The sequence below is a fragment of the Orycteropus afer genome, unplaced genomic scaffold (assembly GCF_000298275.1).
Source record: "Orycteropus afer afer isolate SDZICR_OR568_19922 unplaced genomic scaffold, OryAfe1.0 scaffold00596, whole genome shotgun sequence".
NCBI classification, from domain to species: domain Eukaryota; kingdom Metazoa; phylum Chordata; class Mammalia; order Tubulidentata; family Orycteropodidae; genus Orycteropus; species Orycteropus afer.
The window spans coordinates 1,097,203-1,107,008 of record NW_006922183.1 but is presented as its reverse complement, the minus strand read 5'-3'; the positions used below and the strand labels follow the sequence as shown (position 1 = coordinate 1,107,008).

General features: G+C 37.7%; 1 protein-coding gene and 1 non-coding gene across 2 annotated transcripts in view; both read left to right on the top strand.

The window, feature by feature from the left end:
* Positions 1-9,806, top strand: part of ROS1 (ROS proto-oncogene 1, receptor tyrosine kinase) — a 199,255-nt gene that overhangs the window by 6,079 nt on the left and 183,370 nt on the right. The window contains exons 2-4 of the mRNA XM_042783027.1: positions 1,565-1,609; positions 2,338-2,394; positions 5,528-5,554. Of these exons, the coding sequence (XP_042638961.1) occupies positions 1,565-1,609; positions 2,338-2,394; positions 5,528-5,554 (129 nt within the window). The remainder of the gene's footprint in view (positions 1-1,564; positions 1,610-2,337; positions 2,395-5,527; positions 5,555-9,806) is intronic.
* LOC122151595 lies at positions 3,240-3,407 on the top strand. The gene has a single exon (XR_006164224.1). It is a non-coding gene; the product is annotated as a U1 spliceosomal RNA (small nuclear RNA).

Below are 9,806 nucleotides of genomic sequence, written 5' to 3'. Positions count from 1 at the left end.
CCTTGGTTCCCGTGTCTGATTACTTCCCAAGTAAATACCCACAATGCTAACACTGGATGAGTTTCCCAAGGCACAAGACTTCTGGAGTGTTCCTAAGTGGGAGGCCACCTTGAATCCAGTAATTTATCCATTCATCAAATAGTTATCAAACACCTATTAGTTATCAGGTGCTAGTGTAGGTTGTGAAGAAAGAGTAGAAAACAAAATGGAAGGTATTTACATGGAGAGGGGAGAGAGTACTTAGTGTGTTTAGTGATAAAACATCTTTCTCCCTTCTCTGAAAAGCACGAGCTGTTCAGAAGGCCACAACAGATGCTTAAACCACCTCCATGCCCCCAACACTCTTTCGAATTCTCTAGCATCTCCTGCGACTGATCTTGTCTCTAGTGGGGGCCTGCCAAGTACAGATGCCATGTTTTTTGCTGGATTACTTGCCTCTCCAACTAGATGGTTCTAACTCAACAAACCCTTTAAAAGATGGGTCTGATCAGTACCAACTAGAGTTACTAGAAATATTCACATAGTTTTCCTTTGTAATTTTAAATCAACTCAGTGAAATAGGTTGAAATTTAATCATATCCATGTAACAGTCTTCGAGTACTTATCTGGTTACCAAAGGCCTAGCATTGCCATCCTTTGTAAGACCTTTTGTTTATACAGGACTCCAGTCAAATAAAGAGCTCTGGTGGCGTGATGGTTGCAGCATTTGGCTGCTAACTCAAAAGGGTAGTGAACCCACTAGCCCCTCCCTCTGTGGGAAAAAGGCGAGGCAGTCTGCTTCTGTAAAAATTTGCAGCCTTGGAAACCCTATGGAGCAGTTCTACTCTAGCCTATAGAGTTACTATGAGTCAGAATTGACCCAGGGGCAGTGGTTTCTTTAATAATGACGAGGCAGAGGATGAATAATATATAGATTTTTTTTTTCTTTAGTTCCAATTTGCTTTATTCTCTTTGGTGCCAAAAAAGTTCTTAAAATTTATTAATATATATGAAATAAATAGAATAATGATCTGCCCTACTATACTATATATAAAATTCTGATTTTGTATTTTTCTCTGCTCTTAATAATACTGCTTTAAAAGAAAAAAAGCCTAAAAATAATTTGTCTGTAATTTGGGAGGTTTTCCTTGATTAATGCTACAAGTTTATTTAACTCTGTGAGAGAATCTTTCTGTTGTCCTTAAACCACTCCTTCCAGCCATGCTCTCACTCCCATCTTTGTAGTTTCTGAAGAATTCTTGGACATTTACTTCTATAATTTGCATTGATTGTTTTGCTTGATTTATTGGCGGAGTTACTGACTTTAAAACATTTGCTAACTTGATGATGGGCTCGAGTATAGCAGGGATTGTGGGGCTGGTGCGGGATCGGGCAGTGTTTCGTTCTGCTGTGCATGGGGTCGCTATGAGTCGGAAACGACTTGACGGCACTTAACAACAACAACAACATAGTTAGAAAACTGGAGAAGGCAAGAATATTCCAGGAAGCCTTAAAAAAAAAGGTGTGGTAGTCATACTGACACAGTATTGATAGCTGATATTTACTACCTACTTCTTCATTTCAGGGCAGGCAGCTTGACAGTGGCACACCATATAATCTGAGTGAACCGGTGAGTAATTGCTTCCATTGTTAAGAACTTTACAGTATTATTGTTGCTTAAAAAAAAAAAAAAAAAAAGGTCAGGTTTTATTAACATAAGAATAATTGCTAAGTAAAATCTCATTTATTCACACTTGCCAGAGGAAGGTCAATCTAAAATAGTGAAAATGCTTGATTACACTATATTTAAAAATAAAGTCAGGGACAATGTGTTGAAGTGGCAAGAGCATGAAACTGATCCAAGTCCATGATTTTGACTTTGCATAATGGTATCCTTGCAGCCACAGGCAACAGACTTCCCTAAGCTGTCTGCTTATTTAGGTTTTGACATAGTACCCTCTGGTTGAGTACTCAGCTCTTTTGTCTGTCATGTCAGGACACTCTATAGGTCAACAATTTACTTGATGCCATGCTCTCCTGGACTTTACCTGTTTCCAGCTATCCTGTGGATAGGTGCTCCCTGAAGGTTAGGTGTCTGGGTTCCAGGCTTGCCACCCCAGGACTTATCTCTACACAGCTCCCTGTGTCTTTCAGTGAACCACACCAAGCCCTGCTCTGTTTGTAGCTACAATGGCTCTGCTCTGCACCCCCCAGGTCCTGATACTTTTGATCAGCTTGCTTGGCAGACTTCTATTTCTAAAACGCAGTGGTATACTTTTTGTTACCATAATGTACCTTAAAGTCACAAGAAAAAGTCCCATATCTCCAATCTCCATTGTCTCTTGTTGACTCTTGCAGTGCATCCAAGGATGTCATTTTTGGAGCTCTGTTGAGAAAAATTGTGCATTAAAATGTGTAAGTATTAATTTTGCTTCTGTTTGATACTGATATTTCCCTTAAGAAAAAAGTTGCCTAAGAAGATTCCCATTTCAATTTCATTTGCCTTCTATTAGTTTGTTTGTCTTTTTAAGAAATATGATAGTCTGAGTAATACAGAGTAATAGAAAAGAAATTGAGATCAACATTGTGGATGCAATGGGAAAACAAAGAAGAGATTCATGCTCACCATGTAATCAGGAGATGCCCAGCGAAGCCCAATTGCTCCAAACTGTAGTGCCTAAGGCACTTGACTGCTAACCAGAAGGCTGGCGGATGAAACCCACCAGCCACTCCTCGGAAGGAAGATTGCCGCAATCTACTTCTGTAGTGATACCCACCTGGGAAACCCAAGGAGGGGTCGCTTTGAGTTGGGTCCGACTGGATGGCATGTAACAACAACAACATAAAAGCCTTTGAGTAGCATAGGAGATGTTAGTTATTTGTTAAATTTACTAGTTCCTTGTTTCTCAAGTTTTAGCATGCACACAAATAATCTGGAGATGTTATAAAAATGCAAATTCTGATTGGTAGATCTGCATGGAGACTTAGATTATGCACTTGCAGCAAGCTTCCAGGTGGTGTGATGCTGCTGGTCCTTGGATCACACTGAATAGCAGGTCATTTTCAAAGTTTCTCTGTAGGGAACGTGGTAGCAATCTAATCCAGAGGTTACAAACACCCAAGTTTACTCTACCTTAGAAGGAAATAGATCCACAGGCAATTTTTAACTTTCAATTTATTCTGACTTTGCTACTTACTGTGTAACTCGAAGCACTTAACCACTTGGCACTTTACTTTCCTTATCCATAAATTAGGTAATAATACTTACCTGGCAGAAGAGATACAATGATCAGGAAGGTGGTTTTCTCAGGGTAAGCCTTATTTATCCATTGCACTCTGGCTGTGTTGAGCCCTTCGATTTTCCCAGATGTGAGAAACTCATCTTCATGATTTATGGCAGTAGGGGGCTGCATCCATGCTTTCTCTCTCTCTCTCTCTCTTTTTAAATTGGATAATAATAGAATCTCTCAGGAGCATTGGTGGCATAGTGCCTAAGGCACCTGACTGCTAACCAGAAGACTGGCGGTTCAAACCCACCAGCCACTCCTAGGAAAGAAGGTTGGGCAATCTACTTCCATAGTGATAACTGCCTCGGAAACCCAAGGAGGGGTTGCTATGTGTTGGAGACAACTCAACGATATATAACAACAAGAACAACAGAATCTCTGTCCTAAGGATAGTGATTGGAACCTTGTAAGTACTCTTCTCTCATGGATAAACCTTGAAAATGTGCTAAGTGAAATAAATCAAATGTAGAAGGACAAATATTGTGTGATCTCGCTTCTATGAAATATCTAGACTAGGCAAATGCATGGAGACACAAGGTCATTCTTGGTTGCCAGGGGTTGGGGGAGGGAAGAATGGGGAACTACTTCTTAAGGGGCACTGAATTTCTACTTGAGGTGATGAAAAACTTGGAAATAATGGCAATAGTTGCACAACATGATGAATGTAACTAATGTCACTGAATTATACACTTACAAATGGTTAAAATGGCATATTGTTGTTGTTGTAGTTATGTGCCGTTGAGTCCGCCCGACTCATAGCGACCTCTCCTTGGGTTTCCGAGGCAGTATCACAACGGAAGTAGATTGCTCCATCTTCCTTCTGAGGAGTGGCTAGTGGGTTTCAACCGCCAGCCTTCTGGTTAGCAGTCAAGTGCCTTAGCCACTATGCTACCAGAGCTCCCTATTTATTTTGACCACAATAAAAAAAAAGTTGTTACCTTTGTTCAAGCTGTTCAGGTCAGAGGTTAGATTAGTAAGAATCATGGTAACGTTGTTGTTATGTGCCATGGAGTCAGATCTGACTCATAGCGAACCCTCCTTGGGTTTCCAAGGCAGTATCACTACAGAAGTAGATTGCCCAACTTTCTTCCAAGGAGTGGCTGGTGGGTTTGAACCACCAGCCTTCTAGTTACAGTCAAGTGCCCTAGGCACTACGCTACCAGAGCTCCTATGGTAATCCTAATATCATTGACTATTAATAAACCAAATGATAGCTTTCAGATTTAAATTAAAATCTCCTTATATGTGGTCCTTAAGGAGCTCTGAGGGCACAATGGTTATAGCATTTGGCTGCTAACCAAAGGGTGGGCAGTTCCAACCCACCAGCTTCTCTCTGGGAAAAAGATGAGACAGTCTGGTTTTGTCAAGATTTATAGCGTTGGAAGCCCTATGGGGGAAGTTCTAATCTTTCATTTCATGTTGTTATGGGTCAGAATCAACTTGATGGCAATGGATTTGATGTGTTGGTATATATAATCCTTATAGTTTTTCTTATGTAGTGTGTGCTCACAGAATTTTATTGTGGGAGGGAATTGTGTCCATTCTTATGTTTGTAGCTGTGTGCTTCATAGAATGGAAGTTACCAAAATTTTGGAGCAGAATATCCTATGTGGACTTAGTAACTACTACACACCCTAAAAGCACTTTTACCCCTCTTTGGCAACACTTTCCACAAATGGCAATTTAAATACCTATTTGTTTATTTATATGCTTAATATCTTTTACTCCCAACATGAGAGCTGTTTATCCTGCCCTCTGTCTTGTTCGCACTGTATCCTCTGCACCTGGCCATGTGCATTCATGATCACATAGTGGATGTTTGGTGGACACTTGCTGAATGACTGGGAGGCGCCATTTGTTGTCTGGCAGCAGTGCAGGAAGAAGTGTGTACCCTGGAGTGCCCACTCTGAGGCGCGATGGGTGGTTTTCTCTTCAGCTCTGTCTCCAGCATCTGAAACACCCCTTCATTCTCTAACCTGGTCCATCACAGATCACTGCTTAGTTGACTGGGATTTCCTGGTAGCACTATGCTTCTCCATTTTTCCAGTGACACAGACACATAATTTTTATGATCATTATCACATGGTAACCTGCACAGTAGGCACCAGCTCTGAGCTTTTTGATAATGTTTTTCATTGGTTGTTTGTCAGTAGTGGGGCAAGAAATTAATTTGGAAGAAATGCGTAACTAAAAGTCATTAAAATTATTTACAATTTTAAAAACTCTTAAGTAATTTTACTTTCCTTTTTTTTTCTATGTAGAATGATACCTATGTCACCGTTTGTGAGGTGAGTTGGCAATTATTTTCTAAAAAAAGTCTTTATCTTTTGTCTTTTTAGCTATTAAAATAAAACATTGAACATTCTAATGAAGAATACAGAGTCATTTTCAAAATATGGAAATACTGTCCTTGTAAGTGTTATACCTCTGGGTCTCAAAATGACTGTGTAATTCCATTTTTGGCATATATGTTTGCTATGTTTTTAACATTTACATACATAAAATACGTATACACATAGGTACATATATACATTTGTATGTGTGTACACACACACACATACATGTATATTACTTTAGTTTTATTTCAAAAGCTAACATTTCTGGAACTTGGGCAGAGTAGAGAAAGGAAGGGACACATCTAGGAACAAACATATCTGTTGATTTCATTTTCATTCCCATAAAGTATACTGTCTGCCGCTAAATATAGTCTATTAAAAATGAAATCTTTAATTGCAATTTTCTTCCTTATTTGAGAAAATCCCTTGGCAATGTTTTGAAACACAGCAATTTTTATTCCTTGCTATAATAATAAGGCAACAGATACATACTCACAGAGCCAATGTGAAACAAAGCAGTGAGAAAGAATTTGCCCTGAGGGGCGTCCCTGTATTCTGACCTCTTCTGCCTCTGGCTGGCAGGTCATTACTTTGATCTCCTCCTTACCAATCCCATACTTGACTTTTCCCCTCTTCAGAAAAGTCTTAGAATTTTGATCATTTTCTACTTAATTTTCTTAAAGCAAATTTACCTTTTCCATCCCCTCATAATCCATCTTAAATTACTTCACAATGGGTGTTTTTGAAGAAACTATATTGTTTCTTAGTTTAAAAACTATGTTGTGTCCTATTCAAATGCCCTCAAAACCAGAGAACAGAGCTGTACTGGATGAGAAAATGAGGGAAGGAGTATAAACTTAGCATCCATTAATAAAGCAGAAAAATTTTCTTCTAATGGAAAGCAAAAATGAAAACAAAAAAGCACTAAGTTGGAATATTTTCTTAATACTCTGTGGCTGCTCTGCACCTGAGTTATTTTTCCTCGGGAGTGGGTGGAAGCAGGGCTTGGCAAAAAGAGATAAAACGGGAGAAAAGTTGCCCCATAAGTAAATACTCAATTAAAAGGCTCTCCTGAGAGATAATAGCTAAGATCAAAAACTATTAGGGAATATTTTTATGTGATTAAAGCAAAATTACCCTGAAGACCAGCTCCAAAGAAATTTTGCCAGTGTTGGGAAAGCCAGAGAAAGTTAGTAGTTCAAGAGTTGGATCAGCCCATGATTGGGTTTATAATGAAAGCTACTGTTTTGCTATAATGATGCCCAGTTGTCTGTGCTCATACAAAATAAATATTTTCTCTCAGTCTTGTAACTTTTACAATTATTATGGTTTTCTCTATTTACACTTTGTTATTTTTGTAAAATGCCACATTTTAAATAATGTAGAAATGAACAGTAATACATGGAATATATATACACACATAAACACCTGTATATGTTCAATATTGTTTGATAATTCCTGCATTCTGTTGGATTATCTTTCTTCGCAATGGACACATATATGGATCTCTTCCAGTTGGTTGGCCAGGTAGCTGTTTTCCATATTTCTTGGCAATGGTGAACTAGCACTTCCAACATTGCATCCATTTGTTGAAACATTGCAGTTGACATTCTGTCAATTCCTGGAGCCTTGCTTTTTTTGCCATTGCCTTCAATGAGGCTTGCACTTATTCCTTCAGTGCTATATGTTCTTGATCATATGCTACCTTTTAAAATGGTTGAACATTGATCAGTTCTTTTTGATAGTCACTCTGTATATCCCTTCCATTTTCTTTTGAAGCTCCTTCATTGTTCAATATTTGCCCATAGAATTCTTCAAGATTGCAACTTGAGGCTTGAATTTTTCTTCAGTTCTTTCAGGCTGAGAAACACCAAGCATGTTCTTCCTTTTTGTTTTTCTAACTCCAGGTCTTTGCACATTTCATTACAATAGTTTATTTTGTCTTCTCAAGCCACCATTTGAAATCTTCTATTCAGCTCTTTTACTTCATCATTTTTTTCTTTCAATTTCTTCAGATCATTTCTTCATTCATTGCATTCAAGAGCAAGTTTCAGAGTCTCTTCTGACATCCATTTTGGTCTTTTCATTCTTTCTTTTCTTTTTAATAACCTTTTCCTTTCTTCATGTATGATGTCATCTGAAAACTCATCTGGATTTTGGTCATTAGTTCAATGCATCAAGTTGTGAATAATGGAATTCCAGGACACTTAATTGTGCTCATATAGAACCTGTACCTAGATGAAGAGGAAGTCATTTGAATAGGGATACTGCTTGGTTTAATATCAGGAAAGGTGTATGTCAGAGTTATATACTTTCATGTACTTATTCAATCTGTACACTGAGCTAATAATCTGAGAAGCTGGGCTATGTGAAGAACAACAAGAACAACATGCATCAGGACTGGAAGAAGACTCATTAGCCACCTGTTGTACATAGATGACACAACCTTGCCAGCTGAAAGTGAAGAAGACTTGAAGCACTTACTGATGAAGTTCAAAGTCTATAAGCTTCAGTATGGATCATACCTTAACATAAAGAAAACTAAAATCCTCATGACTCAACAAGCAACATCTTGAGAAATGGAGAAAAGATCAAAGTTGTCAAGAATTTCATTTTACTAGGATCCACAATCAATGTTCATGAAAGCAACAGTAAATCACACAATATACTGCATTAGGTAAATCTGTTGCAAAAGACCTCTTTAAAGTGTTCAAAAGCAAAGATGTCACTTTGAAGACTAAGGTTCACCTGACCTAAGCCATGATATTTTCAGTAGCCTCATATCCATGTGAAAGCTAGACAATGAACAAGGAAGACTGAAAAAAAATTGATGCCTTTGAATTATAGTGTTGGCAAAAAAAAAAAAAAAAATGCCATGGACTGCCAGAAGAAGGAACAAATCTGTCTTAGAAGAATTACAGCCAGAATGCTCCTTAGGAGTGAGGATGGTGGACTTCATGTCACGTATTTTGCACATGTTATCAGGAGGGACCAGTCCTTGGATAAAGACATCATGCTTGTGCAGATGGTCCATGAAAAAGAAGACTGTCAATGAGATGGGCTGACATAGTGATTACAACAATGGATTCAAGGATAGCAACGATTGTGAGGATGGTGTTCTGTTGTACATACAGTCACTATGAGTTGGAACCAACTCAACAGCACCTGCCAACAATTATATCCTTTCTATGCAACTCCCAGCTTGAGAAACACTGGATAAACTCATCTGAAGTCCAATATTGTATTGCTTTCATGAAGATTTCAGGACTGGATTTAGAATTAGAATGAGAGAGAAGGAAAAACCTGTTTATAGCTTTGATAGCTTTCCCTCTACTTGAGATGACATTAGACTCTCAGATTGGTGGGGATTTTATTATATGTCTTCCCTTGAGACACTTGAGTCAAAATAAGCTCACAGTTTCCTTCTAAGTGTCAAGACTAGCTAGATTTTCAAATAAACATCCCATTTCCTTTTCTCTTCCTCAGTATTATTTTTTTTAAATACCCTGTTATGTAATAATTTTGCTGCCATTTGTTCTGTTTATCCTCTGCAGTTTACACTTGTGTTGAATATGTCTTATTCAAACCTTCAAAGAAACTGTGAAAATTATACTAAACCATTAAGTTAAATACCCAAACTGATGTATATAAATTAATCCATAACTAAGTAAACTGGGACTTGTCAGGCCACACTTCCTTTTAGTGGGCAGATCAAACATTGGGCTGATGTATAAGCAAATTACAGTGCTCTCTACCTGGGATATTTGAGGTAAATTCATTGTGTCATGGTTTCCACTATCATAATGAGGATAAATGCATGTTTTCCTAGGTATTATTATAAATTGAATGTGAGTAGGAAGATTGATTATGATTGTGTTTAGTGTTGCAATGTGTGTCTTTTCTCCAAATCTTTTTTTGGGTGTGTGAATATGTGGCACGTGTATGTGTATATGTATATAACTGATGTTAATACATCTGTTAAGAGTTGTGGGCAATTTCTGTGATGAAAATGTTTACTCTCTTTTTTTTGGTAATGAGATAAAATGCTAATCATCATAAAGTTTCTGTAGACTTTAAAATTTGACATTTGTATTAAAACATCTCTTAAAAACTTCAGCTTTTTAATAAAATTTACAGTCAACTTCTAATTTTCCAAGGAAACATGGATATATGAAATGGACAGTTCTTTTTTTTTTTTTTTTTT